Raw genomic sequence first — 23,439 nt, 5'->3', positions numbered from 1 at the left:
AAAACATGATAATCAAATAACAAACAACTTGTTCTTGGGTCTTCTGAACATCCAAACACTGTAGAAAGAACAGAAAAGCATCCCTGTGAAAGTTAACAATTCCTATATCACAAAAAAACTTTTTTGCAGTGAATGATAAATGACAACTATTGTTTTGAGTCATGTTTGAAGCTTTATGGATAACCAACTAACCAGAGATCAATTATAGTACAATCACTATTAAGCATTAACTTCAGGAAACAAGCAAAACCTTCATTGGAGTAGGACACCTTCTCACACGGACAAAAAAAACCGACAAAACATTTTAAATAGTGAAATACATGTATTTATTCTGTAACTGGATACATTTTTACAATACATGTTTTACCTTATCAGCCTTCAACAAAAACTTGGAAAATGTACAGATTGAATGACACCAACACAACTTTTGGTAGCCAGTGTAAAACGCACGTCGTCACAGCTGCAGGAGGAGGACGGAGCAGTATTTACATGGCAAACAGAATGAGGAAAGCCACCATCAAACAAAAGAGACCCATAGCTTCAGACAGGGCAAACCCCAAGATAGCATATGAGAACAACTGCTGCTTCAGAGATGGGTTCCTGCGAGACACACCGAAAGACAAAGGTCAACAAATGTTTGACACAAGATGACAATTGTTAACTTTGAATGTTTTTTATATGTATGACCACGTGGCAAGGCGATCACAACCATGCTCTGGGTAAAACCATTTGTTATTAGATTCCCACCTCAAATCAGAGGTCCAACCTACCTGGCATATCCAATAATGAGGCTGCCGAACACGGTTCCGATTCCAGCACCAGATCCAGCCACTCCCACGGTAGCAGCACCAGCACCGATGAACTTGGCAGCTGTGTCGATGTCACGGCTTACAGCGCTTGTCTGGAAACTCCGCAGTGCGACCTGGGAAAGGGCGGACTGTGGCATGAAGGCTGGGCTGGCCTATAACAACACAAATCAAAATGAATACCAAACTACACACAGCAATGCTCCAAGATGCAACTGCATCCAAGCTAGACATTTTAACAGTACGTGTGTCCTCTGAGAATCAAACCAATAACCTTCGCACTGCCAACACAATGCTCTACCAAGAGGGCTGCACGAACATAAGGATGGTACGTTTGAAATATTGCAACAATTTCATAACTGGTTCACTCAACTGGTAGAGCATTGTAGTAGCAGATGAAAAGATCATGGGTTCCAATCCCACAAAACACATTCACAATGATCAAGTCTTTCCTGTATCTCAGTGGTAAGAGCATTGTGTGAACAACGCAAGGTTGTGTGTTGGATCCCAGGGGATTGCAGATACCCATGTATAAATGTATAGGATAATACAATGCAAGTCGCTTTGGATAAAAGCGTCTGCCAATCGCCTAACCGTAATGTAAATTTAAGTCTACAAGTGGCTTTGGATAAAGAACCTGCAAAAATATATACGTACAAGACAAAAAAGCACTTTACAAACAGTTAACACACAAATATGGAATTTGGCATGTAGAGCTTAAAAACAAGTAGGACAAATGATCCAAATCAGCCCTGGACTCACCTCTGCAGAGTTGACATCTGGCCTGGAGAGCACAGAGGCAGACAGTGGTCTGTACAGAGCCCTTGAGCCAGCACGGACCTGAAAAAACCACAACACACCTGTTTAACACTTGAGAAACATCCCTGTCAATCTGTACAGCTCTATACACTTGAATCAAGAGACTGCAAATACATACATCCAACAGCACGCCGAGCATAACACATACATGTAGCGTTCGACAATTATTTATTACATGTCATTATGATTACCAAAAGCACCTAAATATGTTTGAATGCATAAAGTCTGTGTCCACTCCACTGTCAGAGGACACAAATACACAAGGACGTGAGCAATGACAAACATTTCTCCTAAAGCTGGATTGAAACATCGAGTAGAACTTTGCTTTATATTTAACATCTCAAGCTGACAATGAAACAAGAGTTTGCTGTCAGATTACTATGACCTTGACTTTACGTGAATAGCAGTTCGGATTAGCATTAGCAACTATCAGCTACCCAATGACATTTTAACACAATGACACACAGACAGGTGAATTATGGGATAGAGAGGTTTGGTTTTGATGCAGAACATCGCCCATAAAATCAACGTCAAGTCGACTGCGGCAGGCCTAATGCGTTATCAGACCGCGGAATCCCTCGGCTGCGCATTTAATCCATTACAGAAGTCATACTCACCAGGGCGGGCGTGGACACGAACTTCGCACAGGCGTACATGATTAATCGAGCTGGCCGAGTGAGGTGAGGAATAAACCCGCGTCTGTCTCTGTGGAGAAAAGCCGACAGTTTAAGGTCAATGCAATATCAGGCCGTTCGGAACGCTGACTGACACGAAATAGCTTCACTCGCGGGGACTATTTTATCAGTAGAATACGAAATAACACGAAGGATGAGCGTTAATGAGTCTAAACTGTAAAGATGGATGAAGATTGTGATGATTTAGCTTCACCGGCTCCGGTTTAGCTCTCCTTCACTTACCCGGCTGCAGAGGTCGAACCGCTTAGGAGCTGCTGCGCATGCGCGACCCTCTTTTTAATGAAGTACCCGGATGCCCGTGTGACGCGCTGAAGGTCATTCAATAGTGCTTTATTTAAAACGGACACAACGACAAATAATGTATACAACTATTTATTTAAAAGAGTTGTAATGATACACATTTAAAGACACATGCAGATCTACAGGTCTTACTAGATAAAAGTAGATAAAACTAACAGACAACGTCAATAAAACACAATGGTCATTGCTCTGAAACTCAATAGCACAAATTGTTGTAGGCCTATATTATAAATGTCTATACATTAAACGTCAGTATTTTCATGATGGCAAGCTTTATGTATCCTGAAGAATAAATCCATATCAAATTTAATGGTGTCCATTACAGATTATTAAAGTAAAACTAAAGCTCTATATGTTTTTCTCAGTAGGATTTTGTTTTATTGTTGGTTGTCACCCAACACATTACCAGCAGAGACCAATAAAGATTCCTTTAAATCCAAGAAGATGTTTCCTGACGTTTCCATTTCTTTCCCCGGACAGTGATAGAAAGAATTGCTGAGACATCAGTATAAGAAATACGTTTGACAGTAAAGTTGCCTTTTTGCATCACAATGTTTAATGAATTATGCTGTAGTAAAGCAAATGTTTATTGGGTTTTATATGCACACGCAAAATTCCGTCAATGCAACAGACATGTGCACAGACAACCAGAACAGATCACTACTTGGAGTTCACAAGCACATGAAATGAATGTGTTCCTGGTGAGCTGACAAACTCCAAAACAATGACTTCCTAATGAATAAATGCCAGTGTTACGTCTGCCATTCTTTTACTTACTTAATTACTTGTTAAGTGTAAACTTATATCAACACAGAAAACATTCAAAGCATGAGAAACAATAACACATCAAATCATTTTCTCACATTTTGTTATTTTGTAAAAGACAACCAGTGCAGCAAATTCCTAACCAGAAAGGCACAAGACAATTAAACTATAAAAACCAACCAACTGGTGGCCAAAAAACAAACACTCAAATAAAACAAAACCAATAAATACCTAAAAATCTAAACAACATTTTCTTTTGGCAAAGAGTGTAATTGTGTGAACAAAAATTACAGAAAACTACAAAACTCTTGTCAAAGTTACCCTGCTAAATGTTTGTTCCTATTAACTCTGTAATATTGAATGTTAACACTTTCTGACTTTTTTGCAGCTGGTGTATAACACCCACATAAACCATGCTAATGTATCTGACTGGTTGAAGATGAACCTATGGGTCACATATCACAGCATCTCTATTACGTAATGTAATGAAATACTGTATTTAGCGTGCGTACTGTACATAAAGACTGCGCTTAACAATATATAAATAAATGATTTATACAAATTCTATGCAACCAATAGAACAAATGCTAATGTAAATAGAGATGTAAATGAACAGGAACACCAGAGAACAAAGTCATAAACGTTCAAAGTGAGAGCTCAACATTCAGACAGATTTCAGTTCGACTCCTCTTTCGGCTGCTCCTCCCCAATCGCAACCTCTTCTTCTTTCAGCTGGGTATCCTCTGATGTGGAGGGACTGCGTGGGGCGTTTGCCATCTCTGTGCCCGGCTCATGATCGACAGGAGCATGTCCAGCAGTGGTGTCTTGAGGTTCAGTGGATGTCGTTTTTTCCATGTCATCTGTAAATAAATAAACAAGTGGTGACAGGGGCAGCTGCAGCATTAACAAAGGTAATATCAGACCAGCTAAGATTGGCCTTCATCTCCATTGCTGGTCCAGGCTGGCTAATGCTTGTTAGTGCTAATGATCTATTTGGTAGACCGGCATTAAACCTGCTGTTTACCAACCAAACCTAGCTGCTGATGTTGGCTGACCAGCATGGTCCTGATCAATGCTATAGTTAAGAAATGTGGTGTGGACTCCAGCAGCCTATGATCATCATCATCAGTGATAACACAACATATAGTGATGACAGGCCATGTTGGTCCTTTTATCAGTAGAGATAATAGTGTCACTCAAGCTTCTAAAAGCAGAACTGTTCTGTATGTAAATGTGTTTAAGCTGTAAATGTATTACAAATGAAGAAGGCAGTTTTGTTCATTGAGTAATATAAAACTGTTGAAAATAATTAAAAAGTCCATGATGAAGACTGTAGATAAGCAGATCATTAGAAGTATAAACTGGTCAGGATGGTGGACATGCTGAGTTTGAAGATCAGGATATTTCCTTTAAGACATACACAACCAGAACTGAAATCACACATTTGAAACCCATTTCATAGCAATAATCTGTAGAGCAATTCACAAAAATAACATAAAAAACCCGTTCTGACCTGGTTATGATAGTAAATCATTATGTGTTTTGTACTTTTGAAACACGAGTGGAACGGAACTCCACTACAAAAACACATTAATATCATCTGTCTGTAAAATGTAAAATACGAAACAAACCAACACAAGCTTTTGTGTGACGGCATATGTCATTAAAACTTTGTTTGGGTGTGGCCAGCTAGAGTTTGAGGAATGATTGACAGACGACAAGATGACACGTGAGTTTACAGGCTCTTGATTATGACAATGAAATACCTTCAGGAGCATCGCTGTCCTCTGGCGTCTCCGTGGTGGCGGAAGACTGCGTTTCAGGAGATTCGGAGCGGAGTCGGCGCTCAAAGCAGAACTCTGGGAGTCTGGGTGCCTGGGGGCGGGTCTTTCTTGCCGGGTTCATGAAATAACAGTACGCGCAACGGAATGCTGAAACAGAAAATATTACAATTTCAATATATTCTTAGGCAAAGAAATACTCGACTTGTCTCGTATTCTGACAGGCTCTTACCTATATATTCAAATTCTTCCTTTAAAGCCATACCATTGTGTGAAGAACACTGCTGGCAAATCAAGGCATATCTGAAAAGAATGAGACAGCAAACGGTGGGTTTATCAAGATAGGAAGGACACAAAACATGTCCAACACTGAGATTTAAAGAAACTGCTGTTCCAGCGGTCCAGTGTGTACCTGTTCTGAGGTCCATCTCCTACCAAATACTCAATGACTCTGTCCACAGAGCTGCGTTCTCGAGGGAGAATGGGCCGAGCAAGAGGTGGACCAGGGGGACGCATACCTAACATTATAAACACTTTATTATCTCTCAATGTAATACATGTACTCATCTAAGCCTGTGTGTGTGCTTGTTTCAAACCTGTTCCTAGACCTGGTGAGTATGGACTCATGCTTTGTCTCATCATTTGTTGTGGTGTATTGGGAGGGCTGCTCACAGGCCCCGCACCCCCTTTCTCTGGAGGACCGCCTGGGGCGGTGCGGAGGGGTGTTGCTCCTGGAGTCATTGGCAACACTCCCGGAGTAGCCATGGCAACATGACGCTGTCGTAGATCTGGAGATAAAGAGAGTGACGCACACATTATGCTTAAAGTCAAAAACACACTCCAATCCTAAACCAGGATCAAAACTAAATCAAAGGCGAACCTTGACCAGGTCGAGGGGTCATATGGGGTCTGACCGGAGTGGCTTCTGCTTCCTGTTAAAAAAAGCCATTGAGAATAAATCCCAGCATGCAAGTTGAATTTATCTTACACACTATTACACTTACTGCTTTCTTTTGAGTCTCCGGGTCAAATCTCTCCAGTATGAGTTTAGCATTTTTGTAGGTCTCCGTTTCCATCACCTCCTCAAGCTGACCGAAACATATTTCATTTGTTTAATGGAATACAAAAAAACAGGTTCATACAGACGATATTCATTTGAAAACATCAAACAATTGAGTTTGCACTTTCCAAATCACACTTACTATTTTTCGTTTATGCGTTTTTAAATCCTCTAACTTTTCATCTGAAACAGAGAAAGCCACATAAAAAAACGTGAATCAACCAGACAATCACTCTGTGTAATGAAACTAATTTGAACCGCAAAACAACATTGGCTGGGATAGACAACGAAAAAACATGTCAAGAGCTTACTGTTTCTTTCTGTGCGTTTAGAGAAGAGGAAGATGAGCAGCTTTCGTAGCAAAAACACTCTATGAAAAGAGAAAAAGACATTCAAAAACATGAGCTGACAGATTCGTGTATAACACGACACACAATAATCATTATTGATTATCTGAAATACTCACAGTACTGGAAAGAAGAGTAAAGGCAGGGCAGTGATGATTCGAGCGCTCCAGTGCTCAGGAAAGTAAAGGTAATACACACACACGCAAGTGATCAGATACAAAGCAGATGAGTAGAAGAGAAGTCGGCCGACCCACAACTTCAACAAACGCTGGTTCTTTGCACGAAACTCCTCAAGGTCCTTTACATCCTGCAGATTCATGTCACAATAACACATTGCATTAGAATTCATATTGTCAAGTGCCTTGTAAAGTTAAATGCTTTCACACAACCTACAAATAATGCTTTATATGGTAACATCAAATCTCAGTAGTCAACCTGACCATTATTACATATCTTTATTTTCCTGTATATGTTACCACTATTATGTGTTGTATATAACTTAAAATTTAAATCTGTGCTAAAAAGGTGACAGAAACAGCAGATATGGCATTTTAAGGCCCTATACACAGCATAAATCTATGAGCAAAATACCCTGCCAATGCAGAACACATAACCACTCAACGCTGAACATAAACTCTTTCGGTTACAGATCAAAAGTGCCGTGTGAAATAAAATGCAAGGCCCTCTGGCAAGGGAAAGTGCATTGCTGCAGCTCACTCTAACCAAAGCGGTGACCACTACTGGACAGTTAAGGTCAACCGCAGCAATCCAGCGAACAGATGGTCCTGTCAATAGCGTCTCCAGACACACAGAGGCTTTGGGAGGAGAGCCAGCAGTAAAGCATTGAGAGTTTCAGAGATAGGAGGGGGGATACAGCCAGGGCCTTGGTTCAGATGATTATTGCTGCTCTGTGATGAGGTCCCAATGTCTGTGGATTTGAAAGGTCAGAACTCACCTTATCAAGCGACTCGAGAAGTTCCACAGTGGAAGGCTTCGACTGTAAAAGCACAGATTTTACATTAGTATTTATAGGAAGAGAATACAGAAATATAAGACGACATGAACTATTGAGCAATAGTCACCTTCCACCGCGATATTATGGCTCCCATCGTAAAATATGCGAGTCCACACCTTAAAGGAGAAACCAGACCCATGTCATGAAGCGCGCACGCGCACAGCTTTAACATCTGTCAACTAGACACATATCACCTGCACAAACATGCTAAAACAACCCTCGTTCACTTAGCAAATAAGACCAGTTTAACAGGGGAAAGCAAATAAAACATCAAGTGAATATTAAGAATGAAAAACATTGAAATGCTCCAACAGTTCGGCTGAGAAACAAGAAAACAATATAAACTGTGCAGACACACCTCCACTAGCGGCTACGCGCTCCTGTCAAGACCCGCAATAAAAGGCCAAATAAAACACGCATTTAACTTCTGTGGTTTTACACCATGCTGACTGCCTTGTTGTTGTGAATCTCACCATTGTGTTAAAAAATAACTTGCCTGTGCAGCGCTGGACCTGCGGCGGAACCTGAGCGTGTGACGCTGACGTCACTACAGGCTTTCGGAAGTTAATTCAAAGCTTTAAAATAAAAGCCCGTGGCGCACTGTTTAAAAGTCCCAAACAGTAGATATAATGAGAATTGTATCATTTTAGTGTCCGGATCCGTTTTATGTTTTAAATGACAAATTTGTACTCTAAAGGGACTTAAGGGGGCGTGCAGATCTTCCCTAAAAGTACATATATCGGATCTATATAATCGGTTGTTAATAATTTGTAATCACTTCGAAATAAAGCTTCTGAATAAATGCAACGCAAATGCTATAATTGTGTTTGTAGACATATGGGAACGTAAAAGCAACGCGGTGTTTAATAATAATGGATAGCCTAAACAAAAAAAGAAAAGAAAAAGAGGCTGACGTGATATCTAGTTTTGTACAAGTTGTACAAGCGTGTATAACACATATTTATAATTAACTTAATTAGCATATAAAGCAATGCATTTTAAATTAAACCAAATAATCCATTTAAATGACAAGAATACTCGCAGTTTACTGACTTGTACTTTAATCTGTAACTCAGATGGAAGATATTGCTGATAATATAGTGATAATACAAGCGTTTCTGTTCTCTTATTTAAGAATGCAAATGGTTAGCAACGCCAGTGTTCTGTAGAAAATCTGCGGTTTCCAAGTGTTTTCAGCTCAATGGCTGATTTACAGCTCAGGTTGTAAAGCGGGTTTTACGAGCCTCGCGCGCCCGTCATTGGGTATCACAGATGAGACGCGATGCGGGCGCGAGGTGATATTGGCCCCTCTCTTTCCTTCCCACGCGCTCTGTTGCACTGGAAAGATCCGCGTGAGGACCGTCTGTCTGTCTTTATTAACACTTTATTATTTTTCTTATTATAGAAAAGTAGTTTTTCGAGTCTAGTGTATAAATTGATCGTGATTTGCATCGTGTGGTAAGTGCAGCCGTAATATTGAGATGCATATTTTTCCTTTTAAAATATTCTACATTTTCCTCTGAAGTATTTTATAAGTAGGCCAATAATTTGTGTGTTTTAACGTGAAAAAAATGCATATCTGTATTTTTGATCACCTGCGTCTTTATTTTCTGAATGCAAGTGACAGGTTGCACTGTTGAGTGAAAGAAATGTGAAATATAAAATATTAAGGCATTAGTACTAATCTTGATGAAAAGTATGAACTCGATTTTTGTAAGTAAAGCAGAATGTATTATTTAGCTTCCATTGTTACCCATCATTTAAATCGGAAAGCGACAGGGTTCTCTCAGTTAATTTACTACCTTGCTGCATTGCGGCGAGAGGGAGAAATAGAAACGGAGAAAACAAAAAGAGATGGAGAAGACAGAGACCAAACGTTTTCTATTTAAAAAATATATAAAAAACAATATCAATAAATAAATAGCTCATTTTTATTGAAGTATATCAGATCATGGAAATTAACATTACATTCTCACTAAAAATTGCTATTGCTTAATTCAATTCGTTTACTATGTTTTTTTGTGAACGAAAGAATTGATAAACTTACTTGTCAGATACATCATTTATTTAAAAAACACAAATGATTCTAAAATATAATTTTGTTGTTTCGGAGTTTTCTATTTCCTATTTAAAAGAGGACTGCAGATTGCAATGGTCAACGCCTTTTTGGGGGGAAGGCTGGGAGAACATTTTGCCTTTCATTTTTTAGAATGTATTTTTTTGAGGAGCTAAATCTTCTAAAGCTTTGTACCGTCGTCTATATATACCCTGTAGAACCGAATGTGTGTTTACCATATAATCACAGATTCGGTTTTAGGGGAGTATATGGACGATGCAAAATCGTCTGCTTTCAAGAAAAATAAAACAAGATATTGAATCAGCTATTGTTGAGACTTTTTCACATGTTATTGTTTTTCTTTCAATATATATATATATAATATTGTTTGTCTTCGGTTAAAATTCCCTGCAATTACAACTGCATTTTGAGCATATTTAAAGAAATAATAAAAGCACATTTTATTTTATATTTATCTTATGTGTTGTATAAATGCCTGAAGACTTTTTGATTACAACCAAATATCTACTAAGTCACGATTTAATTCTAGGTCTTTGTTGTCTTCATCGATTCGATTCCCCGACTGCAGCTAACCTTCAAAAATGTGTACGGCGCCCCAATAAAATATTTTATTATTTTTTATCGATTTCATGAAACCTTGATTAAAACATCTGTAACAAAATGCATATTGAGCATTAATAAAACTATTACAAATGTGTCATTTTGTTTTTATTTCATCTATACAACAGCTTGCTGCACTTATTGGTGTTATTTTCATATTTCATTTTTATTTCATCATCACATTATAGAATTACTGACAATTATTGCTTATCGAGAAACGAAAAAAGAAAAACATGGAATATTTGCATTTCTAAATGCAATATGAAAAATGAATAAGCACTTGACCATTGAACAGACTATAAGGTGTATATCAGTTCTTCATAAACACATATTTTATACAATTATTTAAATATATTATAACATTGTTCAAACTAATGCAAGTAATTCAATTAACAGGCATTTAAGACGCATTATTTGACGAGAAAACAATTGAGATGCAGCGCACAAGTGATGTAAGGCGCGCTCCCGCCCCGCGCCCATGATTGATGAGCCCGCGCACAGTCCTATAATAAAGAACGCTTGCCGACACCTGCTTCTTTACTATAAAACACATTTCCACATAAGCTATTTAACAAAGAAATGTTTGAGTTTACTTGTCAACAAATAACAAGGTACAGTTTAAAGTCTAATGTTTAGTAATGTAAAAATATATCATTTTAAAGAGGGCGCCGCTTTTATATTACGCGACCGGAATAAGGGATCTGTGATTGGCTAGAAAGCAGGAAGAGGTTCCGTTTGACGTCACTACACTGGGACGGGCGCTTGCTTTGCCCTTGCGTTGAGATTTAATGCCGTATCGGTTTTATTAAACAGTCTTAACAGGTTTAATAAGTTTAAGATTTGTCCAGCGCCATCATGTCTCTCGCTGCAGAGGCGTTCGTCTCTCAGATTGCAGGTAATGTTCATATTTGTGCGCGATGATGATGCGACTCAACGTGTGTGTGTGTGTATGTGAGTGGTGTCACGCAGAGGCTGGTTTGGATACATCAGCAGTTATTTCATTTTATCAGCGAATCCGTCTCGTGTCCATGAACATTATTATTCACAGTTACAATGATTTGTGAAAGCTCGCTCTTTATAAGCTGTCTGTGTAAACATAGCTGTACATTTTTCACGAACAACCGTTCATTTGTATGTGTATATAGAACACTCTTGCCTTTCCCAAGATGGCGGCGACGTTGACATGATTAATGTGGCGTCAAAGAAATAAGAAGCCATTCAATGTTTATTAATGTTAATGCAAAGTGCGGCTAGATATATCAAAACAGCCATGTAAGCATACGCCTGTGTTACATGGAAAGATCCAGTACAGTTGATTTTCTCTTCCAGCTGCTGAGCCATGGCCTGAAAGTGCCACTTTGTACCAGCCTCTTAAGGGTAATTCACAGAGACGACACTTAGATGTTTACAGTCATACATGAACATCAACTAAACGCATGCTAATGTGTTCTCTGGTGATGTTTTGCAGAAGATCAAATCCTGCTGTCAGATTCGGCATCATCTCTGGCAGTCCAGGTGAAATGTTGTGCCATCATCACTCAAATCAGACGACAGCCAAATATTTAGACATGAAATGTTGTTTGTGTTGGGTTTAGTGAATACCGTCTTGTTTACTTGTCCACTGTTCTGTAGACATTCCTGAGGATGTGTGGCCTGCCTATACAGGTGACCTGCCGACCCAATGCTGAATACATGTCACCATCAGGTGAATGAAGGTCTACATACTCTGTCTTTTGTGTTATAAATCCGTTTTAACTCGCTTTATGTCGGTAAAGTACAACTCCGTGTGTTGTTTGGTGCTAGAATGTGCCTTCTTATTTCTCTCTTCTTTTATAGGAAAGGTTCCTTTTATCCACGTTGGAAATCAAGTGGTGTCCGAATTGGTGCCGATCGTGCAGTTTGCAAAAGCAAAGGTAAAAAAATGAACTTGAAAAATGAAATACAAGAAGTTTTTGACTGTTGCTTGACATTAGGCTGATAATAGGGTCATTCTCTGAGTGACGGCTTGGATGATGTCCAGAGGGCAGAGATGAAGGCTTACATGGAGTTAGTTAACAACATGCTTCTGACCGCAGAGGTACAGACTTGTACACACACAATGTGATGCATGTTATGTGTCCAGTGTCTAGATTTAAAGGTTTTTATGTATATTTGCCTAACAGTTGTAAATAAAGTTATAATCTATTATGATTGGGTTCCTCTCTTTCCAGTTGTTTATCCAATGGTGTGATGATTTCACTGCTTCAGAGGTGTGTCTCTGTTATCTATTATGCTTTTTTGCAACAACATTTAAAAAAAAAACGTGCCTGGTGATGATACGTATTTGATAATGATGTGTTTGTGTTCAGATCTCCAGGCCTCGCTACAGTAGTCCATATGCTTGGCCTCTCAATCACGTTCTGGCCTATCAGAAGCAGTGGGAGGTCCGTAAGAAGATGAATGCGATCGGATGGGCCAGAAAGAATCTGGAGCAGGTACGTGAAGTGTGTTTTTATTTTTTGTATCTTGACAATGTCATCTTTATCCCACCGTGTGTGTTTTCTCCTCTCAGGTGTATGAAGATGTGAGTCAGTGTTGTCAGGCTTTGTCACAGCGGCTGGGAACTCAGCCCTACTTTTTCAACAAACAGTAAGTATTGTTCACATAAGCGCACTGAAAACACCACACGAGTCACGGCTGTATTGTTTCTGTTAACCGTTGCATTGTAAACGTGGCAGGCCGACTGAACTGGACGCTCTGGTGTTCGGTCATCTCTTCACCATACTCACCACACAGCTCGCCAACGATGATCTGGCAGAGAAGGTTAAAGCCTACAGCAACCTGTTATCTTTCTGTCACCGTATTGAACAGACTTACTTCAAAGAGCACGATCGAGAGTCCTCCGGGTCCTCGCGCCACTCCAAAGGCTCGCTCCCCTGAGCACCGCCCCTTTGCCCGACTTTACTCCCTCCTTTGATTGGTCACACTGAAATGATTGACGGCTTAGGTTTCCAACAAGAAGGTAAAGACTTGATAGTGGTGTGAAGATGTATATTTCTAGATCGGTTAGAGGGAGAAGTGGCAATTGAATAAAAATGTGTTAATATTCAAAGTGTTCCTAACATATTTCCAAAAATCCACATATGCCTGGTCGGAATGCCATCACAGGGATTAGTCTGCCAGTACACTACAAACAGTTTGATTTGTGTATAGGAATTAATCTGATGTAAACCTTTTTCCAATGTGTAATGCTCATGTGTGATTGATTCTGTAAATGGAAAGTGCCTAAAAATATAATAAATTTAAACTCTTAAATTTAAACTTCTGTGTTTCATCCATTCAAAATATGTCATTTTTATGTTGCATACGTTAATTTGCACATGCATGATTTGAAACCTTTGAATTTAAAGTCAACTTCCCTTCGTTTACAATATTAGTTTTTTTGCTGTAGTGCATTGTGCACTTTGCTTCCTTTCTGACATCAGTTTACAATAGTCACGTAGTAGTTTTAGTGTAAAACATCCATGATGCTGTGGTCTTTTGCTCCAGCAGGGGGCAGTAAAACCAAACTGATGCAACATTGAAATGAACTTTAAGGTCCAGTGTGTTATTTTGTGGAGGATCTATTGACAGAAATGCAATATAATATACATAACTATGTTGTATAAAGACCTTCCATAATGAAGTGACATGTTTTATAACCTTAGACTGAGCTACAGTATTTCTATCAACATATTTGTCATTTTTATTTTGCAGAAGCCGCATTAAATATTAGTTATGTGTTTTCTGCGATTCGAACACAAATAAAAGAATGTAACCATTCTAATGTCAAATTTAACACTGGGGTTTGATTGCATTGACTATATTTAATATTTACAGCATCAATATAGCCACACTAGAGCAACATAAACAAAATGTGTTAATTTTGGCAGTTCTATATATAAAAGTTGTGTGGAAAAAAGAGCACTTTACATATTCTCAGTCCTGTCATGGAGGACAACAGAAATTTTGTCCCGGACTTGTATACCCAATGGACATCAGGATGAAGAGCCAGATTAAAAAAGAATTTTTGTCCAGAGTCATGTGACTGTGATGTCACGAGTACACAGCAACAGGTGAATTCTCTTTCAATGTATTGTTCTTGATTGAACTTGGCAGCAGGTAAACCGCTCCATCAGTGCTGAGCTGAAGTTTGTAGCGTTTGGGGTCGTAGGGGTTTCCGTGCTCATTTCGGAGCTGGCTGAACACCTCGTTGTAAAGTTTCCGCAGCTTTTCTTTAGTATCTCTAAGATCTGTGGTGTTCCTCTCTCGCTCCTCCTCACCCTCATCATTCTGCCTCTTCAGACTCTCCACCTCTTCTTCAAGATCCACGAGACTGTCCAACTTCCGCTTGCGGCAGCTCTGGGCGGCCATCTTGTTTTTGCCACGCCGTCGAATGTCTCTGATGAGGTTCAGTTGAGCCTTGCTGAGTTTGCTGGAGTTGACGGCCTCGTTGAACGGCTCCACGGGCAGGGTGATGATATCACGCACGCTGAGCGGCAAACCTAACGCTTGGGCCCGCTGCTCGTCACGACTCACCCGCCGGGCTCCTCTCGTCGATTTCAGCTTGGGCAGAGGTTGTGTTCGGGGTTTTTCTTGTGCACACGTGACGTGTTCATCCAGGGATACTGGGAGCAGGTCGATGAAATTTGATTGGATGCACGCTAGCTCCTCATCTGATTGGTCAGAAGCGTACAGAGATGTGTCCAGGTCTACAAACCCAGAAGAAGCGGAGTCATCAAAACCTGTCAGGACGGGGCTGTCAGTGACACACGGAAGCGGACGTGAGGTTTCCCATCCGGCCGGACCGCTCATCTCTTCAGGGTGAATCTGTGTGCCACTACTGATGCTCAGTTCAGGACAGAACTCACTGAAGATTGACTGGCCTTTGTTTAAACTCATCTGATTGAGATTCTCAGGCGGACTGGAGCTTGAAATCGTGTTATAGGGGGAATTGGTTGAATCTGACGCCTCTGGCACGCATGTCTCCAGAAGTGAATGACAGTGCGTGGGTAACAGCTGACCGACGTCTAGAGACTCAGAAATTGTCTTTGCTAGTTCACTGAGATCACACAGTTCATCCGCTGAGTTTTCCTCATGTGACGGGTTGTTACGGCACATGTCAATGAGGTCTTCTAAAGGAGAGTTTGGGCTCTCAGACTCCAACAGATCCAAATAATACTGACAGACACAAAACACAAAATCATGAATTGTCACAGATTCAGAAGGATAAAAAAACTACATTTCCTTACGTTTTTTGGGGGTAAATCTGCCAGATAGTAAAGATTGTCTTTTCCATGAAACATTTGCTTATTGTAGAACTTTCAACCTGTGCGTCTCAGATAAGACCGCACCTCACAGTAATATCATCATTACTTATTAATAGTTATATCAGGTACTAATGGCTTTTCTGGTATTAATGTTTACTTAAATGTATCGATTTGCTGATATGTCGAGAGTAGTGTTAAGAACATACTGCAATCAAATCTGTTTAAACACACACTTTCTATCAGTATGATTTACAACAGCCTTTGATCTCACAAACAGGTTTAAACGTCATTTTCATAATCATTTGACCTAAACATGAATGTAAATGGATCCGATACTTGTACAAAATCATGAGAATAATGTTTAAATTAAATGAATCCTAAAATAAAAAAATGAATTGGTTTAAAAATGGAAATGATGTTCATTTGAAAATGTTGAAATGCAGAAAGTGTTTTGTGATGGTAAGGTTTTGGGGTTGGGTTAGGGGTGCGTCATACCTGTAATTCTGGCACTGACGGAAGTTCACTAAACGCCTGCTCTTCAGAAACTGCTTTCTGAGACTTAGAGAACAGCAAAGCGGTCAGCAGGGGATTCTGGGTAATGGGTGACTGCTGAGTGGACACCGTAGAGGGTGACTTTACAGAGATTGGCATGACCTTAAAAGCAATGAAAATAACCATTAAAGCGTGTGTGTGTTACTGTAGAGTTGGTCTGTGTTCATTAAGTATTTCGTGATAACAGCGGCTGCTTGTACATTTGCCTGCTTATTACACGGCTACTTGCCACATGAGAAAAAAAACACATGAAATGTGAATCTTAAATATTTAATTTTTACCGAATGCCGACTTTCTGTGTGGAAAAGCTGTTGACTTTCGGTTTAAAGGTAGGAAACTACATTCAAATGTCACTAACAGGCAACTTGGTTTAATCATTTGTAAACATAATGTCATCATATATGTTATTAAAATGTTATTAATTTAATAAATTATGAATTAATTTATAATTAATTTGTCAAAAAAAGACTGTGCGATTAGTTTTAAGGAGTTATTATATGGGAATAACGAACCTGCAGATGTCACGACTGGCCAATCAGAATCAAGCATTCCAACGAGCCGTGTAATAAAGCGCTGTTTAGGCTCGGTCAGCATAAAATCTGCCGTTAATCCAGCGCTCTGTACGCTGGGCAGAGTAATGCACCCCAGACGGGCGCTTCCAGCACTGTTAATGATCATGAGAGGGATCTAGTTTTTGCATGTCTCCTGTCCCGTGTTGCTATAGGATGTTTATGGTTGCCAAGCAACAATGCAAGTTGATGCCAGACAGACTATGAATGCCTTAGCTTTTAATTAGTTTCCAGTCATCCTATATAATATTTGTGGTAATATTACCAGTAGGGTCTTAGACACTTTGATGTAAAGTAAACGTTTATGTCTGTGTGTGTCTAAAGGTCTTTAAGTATTTGAAGAGCTGGTTGCAAAATGGGATAAATCCGTTTAAAAAAGAATTGTATTATGTTACCATGTTCTTCTAAGGTTTTATTGTGGTGTATTGTATTTATTATGGATTCAATCAAAACAAACCAACAGTAGTTTGATTGAAATGAATTGGAATGCACAATAAAAAAACATGGTTTTTGAAAATGTTTTAAAACGGAGATATCTCATTTTGGAACTCTTAATTTATATTAAAAGGATACCTGGGAGTTGACTGAAGAAGGGCTCGGCAGACATTCTCCCGTCTCCTTGTCTAGTTTCTGTAATTTCGTCATAATCCTCTCTAGGTCTTTCTCTCTCTTCTGCTCTCTCTCCCTCGCTCTCCTGGCCTCATCCGTCCTCTGCCGTAGATATCCGTCAAAGACCTCTCGCTCCACCCCCAAATCCACATCCTGCCTCCATAAAATATCAACCAGATCCTAAACAGAGAGACATAATGCACTGTAAACAGATAATTTCACATGTTAATGATCTTTGCAGACGCACGCTCATATTACTACGAAGATATGTTTGCATGAACCTTCCGTGCACTCTCATCACTCACGGTGCTCGACATGCGAGACCTTTGCATTTACATTGATTTGCTTGGCAGGTGCCTTCTTACTGAAGCCACATTTAAAGTGATCACATGAGAAGAGAACAGATGGCTGGAAAAGTATCAAAAATCCTTCATATTATGAAGTTGCCAAATCTTCACCATATCAAAACAAAAACACAACTGCACACATTTGTCATCATTGATCAAACAAAATCTTGTAATCGCTTCTTTTGATCTGGTGAAACGGAATGTGGAGAGTTTATGATGTCAGATCGCGTGTGTATGTGTCCAGAGGTTGGCCTGCCACTGAGGGAGCAAATTTATATTGCCATATGTCAACAGCACAATAAAACCCTTTACCTGCTTTGCCTTCTAGGTAAAAGTAAACATTGATGACATCAACATATATGGAAGGGGAAAAATAAACGTTTTCAACTTCATTTAAAGCAACACTATAGAACCTTTGCTCACGTCTCCCCATGTGGTTGATCAGTGCAAGTGTCTGTGCCAGTGTTGTTAATAATGTCGGTGTATGAGCTTTCCCATGGGCAGCGCAATACACGTGAATTTATTAACTAAGCTGATGAAACCGGCGAATGGAAACATCATTTGGAAACCATATTGCATGCTTCTGCAGGCAGGGGATGGGCAGGGCTGTGAGTATCGCCCCGAACACAGAACTTGTAGAGTTTGCTTTTAGCCGCTACGAGGCTGCTCAGGTAGCAGCGGGAGTATAATTCGTCCAGTTATGAGTTGTTCTACCACTGAAATAATTTTAGAGACACGATTTTAAGGTCGAAAAACTTCAAAGTGTTGCTTTAACATCAGCTCATTTCATTCTGTTTGAGTTTAACTGAGTTTAGAAGTCATCTCATAGTCACATGGTCGGGAACCATAGGAGTCAAATGAGTATTTACTGTAGTTTAAGAGTTTAATGTGTAACCTTTACTGTCATTTCAATTGTAAACATGTCCACTTTCAGTGATGAAGTACAGATTATTACCAGCATGCTTTTTACATGGGTAGACACAGTTAAAAATATTTTCAAGCATAACAGATGATCAGGTATCTGTTTATGTATGTTGCATTCTATGTGCTTTCTATGAATAAGATAAGGTTACATGTGCTTTCTATGAATCGGTAAATGTTACACGTCCATTATGAATCAGTAAATGTTACACGTCCATTATGAATCAGTAAATGTTACATGTGTTTTCTATGAATCAGTAAATGTTACACGTCCATTATGAATCAGTAAATGTTACAGGTCCATTATGAATCAGTAAATGTTACACGTCCATTATGAATCAGTAAATGTTACATGTGTTTTCTATGAATCAGTAAATGTTACACGTCCATTATGAATCAGTAAATGTTACATGTGTTTTCTATGAATCAGTAAATGTTACATGTGTTTTCTATGAATCAGTAAATGTTACACGTCCATTATGAATCAGTAAATGTTACATGTGTTTTCTATGAATCAGTAAATGTTACACGTCCATTATGAATCAGTAAATGTTACATGTGTTTTCTATGAATCAGTAAATGTTACACGTCCATTATGAATCAGTAAATGTTACATGTGTTTTCTATGAATCAGTAAATGTTACACGTCCATTATGAATCAGTAAATGTTACACGTCCATTATGAATCAGTAAATGTTACATGTGTTTTCTATGAATCAGTAAATGTTACACGTCCATTATGAATCAGTAAATGTTACAGGTCCATTATGAATCAGTAAATGTTACACGTCCATTATGAATCAGTAAATGTTACACGTCCATTATGAATCAGTAAATGTTACACGTCCATTATGAATCAGTAAATGTTACATGTGTTTTCTATGAATCAGTAAATGTTACACGTCCATTATGAATCAGTAAATGTTACATGTGTTTTCTATGAATCAGTAAATGTTACACGTCCATTATAAATCAGTAAATGTTACATGTGTTTTCTATGAATCAGTAAATGTTACATGTGTTTTCTATGAATCAGTAAATGTTACACGTCCATTATGAATCAGTAAATGTTACATACACTATATGCTCAATTTGAATCATTGTGTCTTACACGCACACTGAAACAAACAAAACCTGCTATAGGCACAACATAAAGCATTTGTAACGCAGTCAGCCACAATGTCTTTGAACCTTTTGCCCTCTCGTTCAAGTCACGCAAGTAAATAAATGCTCCAGATTACATGAGATACTGTGAATGCATTAGGAGCGATTTGTCTCGCTCGACATCCCACTGAAAACAATTACTCAGATAATAGAGGAAAAAAGGCAGAACAAGAAAGACCGGGTCCAAAAAGGTATAAAGGTAAATTGAGTTAAAGGTGAAGGCACACACCTTCAGCTGGGCGGTGCATGTGATGCAACTGTGTGAAAGTGTAGACAGGGTGATAGAGTGGTGTGTGTATAAAGGACAACCAATGTGAACTCTCCCTAAAACGTGGGTGTGTCTGCCCCAGATGCAACCAGGCAAAATGTTTATTTAACCATGCTGCCCACATTAATTCATTTGGCCCAGACAACATTTCCCAAGGTTATAGACCCTCACAGATTTTAATTTATATTTTGTGTGCAATTGTTACATTATACGATGGCATCCGTATACTACATATACAGTGTCACAAAATAATGATGTTGTTGCATACTAAAAGAATATAAAAAAAAATAATGTATTCATGTTTTAATTAAAACTTTAGAGGTTTGACAAACCAAAAAATGCAAAAGAGCATATAGAGCAATACAAAATTGGTGTGAAACCTAGATTATGCTATAAATCTACATTTAAAACAAATGGCACATTGTTTGATATTTAATGCTATGGTCTTCATACATGTTACGTGTGGTTTAACTGTCTAAATAATTGAATGGACATCACATATACAGGAGCAAATATCCCAGGAAGGATCGATCATCTAGCTATCAAATTTACAATTGACACGTTCTATTTGGTTGTGCCTCCCTAAACTGAAATGAAATATTTTCTATAATTGTAATGTAATGTAGTGTAATGACACTGACATGTTTCATTTTGATCTTGGCACACCAGGTGCACTTGCATTTGCGCATTAAAAAGTAAAGATTGATTTTTGTAGTTTATCTTCAAGTTTTGTTTCCTGAAAAGTCTGACAGACAAATATACTTTAGTTTGTTCTAACGTTTTAACGTGAGATGCTGGCTGTAAAGGTAACAAACTTGTGCTTTAATCCATCACACAAAAACACACACAAAGTGTCATGAGATGAAGAAAGTGTCATAATCACGCATACATTAAAAACTTTTGAAGACTCTACTACACTTGCACACTTTTTAAATCAGATAAACAAACAAGTGTATAAAACAATTTCTATAAATTACATCAATTTGAAACGTTACTCTCATCCTTTATGGAATTTGGTAGAAAACAACAGATTTCTTTATGTAACCCATAGCAACATTTCTCTATTAAATTGTATTAAACTTACCGGATTGTACTGAAAGTTGTTTACAGGTTCTTCCATGATGTACAGTTGATGTTATAATAGTCCTGCACGCGATGGCAGCGCTCGCTTATTACTGAATGACATCTGACGTCACCTGACAGTAACTCCCCAAATACAGAGGAGACCTCCTACTACAACCCTCAGCCAATCAGAAAACAGATAACAAATACTTGAAATCCGCCACCCCCGCAGCATTAGCCAATCACACGTTACAACTCAAAAATTGGCGAAGGAGACACGCCCTCGTAACTTTAAACACGTCTTCCCACAGACATGCAAACAGATCGGCGTATGATATTAAACATCGCGAGAGCGACTCGAAAGCAACGCGTTATCACTGCTCTCGCGATATTTCACTCAAACGCCGATCGGTCTGCGATGCGCCACAACATCTCGAGTTTTTGCACGAAATCTTAATAACAACACTAAGAAAGAAAACAAAATCACAGGCTTTCCTCCATGAAACGCAAAAGCACCTTAGTAGATAATTTTTAATGTGCGTTAATAATAAACCTAAGTAGGCCTGTATAAATTCGATTACATGTATTTAGGTGAATTGCTTCCAAACACACGAAAAGACGATAAAATGAAATAAACGATCAAATGCAACAAGAGCAGCTTTGCTCGAAACACACATTGCATATCTTTCATGAACGTGTCCCCTCCATCTGTGTGAAATGTGACAGGTAAGTGTAAAAAGCGCCATGCCCACTCCACCTGGACCAAGGGTTCGAGCTCAGACACGAGAACTGAGCAGTGTCTCCAGCGAGCGCGTTCATGTGTGCCCTACACGTTCACGTTTGGCAGCTCCACGTCGACATTCCTCGAGCGACTGAAAGAGGGTCCACACACACAGACGGACTGGACTGGACAGCCACCGGCCGACCCTTAAGGTAAGACCCCAGATTCACCATTAGACTTACATTTGTGACTCCCAACATTGAAAGTACTTTATAATACTTATGTATTTACTAGCTACAGTACACTGTTGAAAAATCATAGATGCTGAGAGTTTTAAACAGGAGAAGTATTCACTACAGTTAATTTAATACAAAAGAGCACTGCAGTGTACATTTACTGTCATGCCTTAGCTAATAACTCATACTAATGCATACTACTATATAGTAGTACTCAAGTATACTTTGGTATTCATTTTCTTGTGGGTATTTTATGTTTTTAGAGTTGATGCATGAAAGTGCACCAGTTGCACACTAAATTACATTGCTTAAAGTAATCATAAGTCATTTGACATATTTCATTTAAAACATTTGGAAAAGAGCGACAACCGGACAAGAGAGCCTGTGCACAAATCTTCATCGCAAATTCAGATAATCCAGTAAAACAAACATGCCTCTTGCTTGAGAGATTATTGTACAAGTTCCACTCAGATGGGAGGATGCATGTTTACATTCATTCTTTAAACGATTCTTTTAAACTTTGTTGGAATAGTTTGCAACTGTTAATGCATAGTGCGAGTCAGCTTATTCCAGATAGTGGACATAAATTCCAACATGTGTTTTACTTCCCAGGAATCCTGTGATCTGATTGGTCTACCAGCTCAAGGAAAGCAGCTTCAAGCACATTAGACGGAGCCCCGACAGATGCCTGTAACTTCTTGTAACTCCGTACACGACTGCCACATACACGTATAATCAACTATAGAAACCATACATACTCACGGCTGCTCGGGGAAAGTTCTGTGGTCCACTCTGGCTGTGTGAGTGTGTGGTCAGTGCATTACAGAACTTTGCTTTAGAAGCTCTACCCATCTGACCGGGATTGATCGCTGTGAAAATAAACATTTGTTTGTATTACATCTGACTGTGTTTATTTAAACATGAATTATTGTGCTTTTTGTTTACCAAACATAATACATGCAGAAGTTACGTATCGGGGAAGATTATACTATTGAATGTGTCCACCACCCTCCTGTGGTAACTGTCGACATTGTGAGTCTCTCTGCACAAATATGCATTTATTTCTTCAAAGGGGATGTTATTAAACTCATTCTTCAGAAGAAAACACACTCAACATTTCTGCTTTAGTCAGTGGAGGTTTATTTGTTTCATTTGAAATATAATATCTACTCAAATACCTATAAAAGCAATATCTTGAAGAATATGCTTCCACAATATATCATTTGATGTTATGTTTATTTCTTTATTTGTTTCTATACAGTTGTTTTCACATTAAAATGTTTGTTTCCTTCTGAACAATCATGTTTAGACATGAGACAGTTTACTTGTAATATTCTATCGGTAAAATAGCTCACTGCTGACCTCTAGCGAAGTCCTGTGGAGCTGGACTCTCACTCTTAATACTCTCAAGTCCTCATGATTTATTCATACTTCTTA

At 38.9% G+C, this 23,439-nt stretch overlaps 4 protein-coding genes across 7 annotated transcripts; 1 reads left to right on the top strand and 3 right to left on the bottom strand.

Moving 5' to 3' along the window:
- Nucleotides 1–309: 309 nt before the first annotated feature.
- atp5mc3b (ATP synthase membrane subunit c locus 3b) lies at nucleotides 310–2,585 on the bottom strand. Its single transcript, XM_079461333.1, has 5 exons — nucleotides 2,543–2,585; nucleotides 2,243–2,330; nucleotides 1,569–1,646; nucleotides 771–961; nucleotides 310–600 (listed from the first exon to the last, which is right to left on the bottom strand). Exons 2-5 carry the CDS (start codon nucleotides 2,279–2,281, stop codon nucleotides 486–488), a joined length of 423 nt encoding a protein of 140 aa, XP_079317459.1. The 5' UTR covers nucleotides 2,282–2,330; nucleotides 2,543–2,585; the 3' UTR covers nucleotides 310–485.
- A 604-nt stretch (nucleotides 2,586–3,189) lies between these two features.
- Nucleotides 3,190–8,144, bottom strand: lnpk (lunapark, ER junction formation factor). Of its 3 annotated transcripts, none has more exons than XM_079460857.1 (13): nucleotides 7,947–8,144; nucleotides 7,656–7,704; nucleotides 7,529–7,570; nucleotides 6,693–6,880; nucleotides 6,538–6,596; nucleotides 6,369–6,409; nucleotides 6,171–6,254; nucleotides 6,047–6,098; nucleotides 5,763–5,954; nucleotides 5,579–5,684; nucleotides 5,399–5,469; nucleotides 5,152–5,316; nucleotides 3,190–4,245 (listed from the first exon to the last, which is right to left on the bottom strand). In XM_079460857.1, the coding sequence occupies exons 2-13, from the start codon at nucleotides 7,680–7,682 to the stop codon at nucleotides 4,061–4,063; spliced, it is 1,212 nt and encodes a 403-aa protein (XP_079316983.1). In that variant the 5' UTR covers nucleotides 7,683–7,704; nucleotides 7,947–8,144; the 3' UTR covers nucleotides 3,190–4,060. The 3 variants fall into 3 exon arrangements, with proteins under 3 accessions (XP_079316983.1, XP_079316982.1, XP_079316981.1); XM_079460856.1 differs by having other exon boundaries at nucleotides 8,085–8,141; XM_079460855.1 differs by lacking the exon at nucleotides 7,947–8,144 and having other exon boundaries at nucleotides 7,656–7,891.
- A 2,824-nt stretch (nucleotides 8,145–10,968) lies between these two features.
- On the top strand, nucleotides 10,969–14,199 carry mtx2 (metaxin 2). The gene is made up of 10 exons (XM_079460639.1): nucleotides 10,969–11,160; nucleotides 11,595–11,642; nucleotides 11,734–11,780; nucleotides 11,898–11,970; nucleotides 12,102–12,178; nucleotides 12,250–12,342; nucleotides 12,476–12,514; nucleotides 12,614–12,739; nucleotides 12,817–12,893; nucleotides 12,983–14,199. The coding sequence occupies exons 1-10, from the start codon at nucleotides 11,121–11,123 to the stop codon at nucleotides 13,182–13,184; spliced, it is 822 nt and encodes a 273-aa protein (XP_079316765.1). The 5' UTR covers nucleotides 10,969–11,120; the 3' UTR covers nucleotides 13,185–14,199.
- Nucleotides 13,839–21,893, bottom strand: nfe2l2b (nfe2 like bZIP transcription factor 2b). 2 transcript variants are annotated; one of them, XM_079460637.1, is made up of 4 exons: nucleotides 21,068–21,893; nucleotides 17,248–17,463; nucleotides 16,049–16,207; nucleotides 13,839–15,464 (listed from the first exon to the last, which is right to left on the bottom strand). In XM_079460637.1, the coding sequence occupies exons 1-4, from the start codon at nucleotides 21,101–21,103 to the stop codon at nucleotides 14,340–14,342; spliced, it is 1,536 nt and encodes a 511-aa protein (XP_079316763.1). In that variant the 5' UTR covers nucleotides 21,104–21,893; the 3' UTR covers nucleotides 13,839–14,339. The 2 variants fall into 2 exon arrangements, with proteins under 2 accessions (XP_079316763.1, XP_079316764.1); XM_079460638.1 differs by having other exon boundaries at nucleotides 14,094–15,464; nucleotides 17,248–17,485; nucleotides 21,068–21,160.
- Nucleotides 21,894–23,439: the final 1,546 nt, after the last annotated feature.

The sequence above is a fragment of the Barbatula barbatula genome, assembly GCF_947034865.1.
Source record: "Barbatula barbatula genome assembly, chromosome: 7".
In the NCBI taxonomy this organism is placed as follows: domain Eukaryota; kingdom Metazoa; phylum Chordata; class Actinopteri; order Cypriniformes; family Nemacheilidae; genus Barbatula; species Barbatula barbatula.
This window is presented reverse-complemented; position numbering and strand designations above follow the sequence as displayed.

What these genes read in the sequence shown, in the direction of transcription:
- atp5mc3b (XM_079461333.1), bottom strand. Translation starts at nt 2,281, where the DNA reads ATGTACGCCTGTGCGAAGTTCGTGTCCACGCCCGCCCTG. An exon ending in TCGTGTCCACGCCCGCCCTG is followed by an intron (nt 1,647 to 2,242) that starts GTGAGTATGACT and finishes TGGTTTTTTCAG; the next exon opens with GTCCGTGCTGGCTCAAGGGC. An exon ending in CTCATTATTGGATATGCCAG is followed by an intron (nt 601 to 770) that starts GTAGGTTGGACC and finishes TGTGTCTCGCAG; the next exon opens with GAACCCATCTCTGAAGCAGC.
- lnpk (XM_079460855.1), bottom strand. Translation starts at nt 7,760, where the DNA reads ATGTTAAAGCTGTGCGCGTGCGCGCTTCATGACATGGGTCTGGTTTCT. An exon ending in GACCCCTCGACCTGGTCAAG is followed by an intron (nt 5,955 to 6,046) that starts GTTCGCCTTTGA and finishes CTTTATCTCCAG; the next exon opens with ATCTACGACAGCGTCATGTT. An exon ending in GGAGATGGACCTCAGAACAG is followed by an intron (nt 5,470 to 5,578) that starts GTACACACTGGA and finishes CATTCTTTTCAG; the next exon opens with ATATGCCTTGATTTGCCAGC.
- mtx2 (XM_079460639.1), top strand. Translation starts at nt 11,121, where the DNA reads ATGTCTCTCGCTGCAGAGGCGTTCGTCTCTCAGATTGCAG. An exon ending in ACATGCTTCTGACCGCAGAG is followed by an intron (nt 12,343 to 12,475) that starts GTACAGACTTGT and finishes CTCTCTTTCCAG; the next exon opens with TTGTTTATCCAATGGTGTGA. An exon ending in ATGATTTCACTGCTTCAGAG is followed by an intron (nt 12,515 to 12,613) that starts GTGTGTCTCTGT and finishes GTTTGTGTTCAG; the next exon opens with ATCTCCAGGCCTCGCTACAG.
- nfe2l2b (XM_079460637.1), bottom strand. Translation starts at nt 21,103, where the DNA reads ATGGAAGAACCTGTAAACAACTTTCAGTACAATCCG. An exon ending in CTTCTTCAGTCAACTCCCAG is followed by an intron (nt 16,208 to 17,247) that starts GTATCCTTTTAA and finishes ATTGCTTTTAAG; the next exon opens with GTCATGCCAATCTCTGTAAA. An exon ending in CGTCAGTGCCAGAATTACAG is followed by an intron (nt 15,465 to 16,048) that starts GTATGACGCACC and finishes TGTGTCTGTCAG; the next exon opens with TATTATTTGGATCTGTTGGA.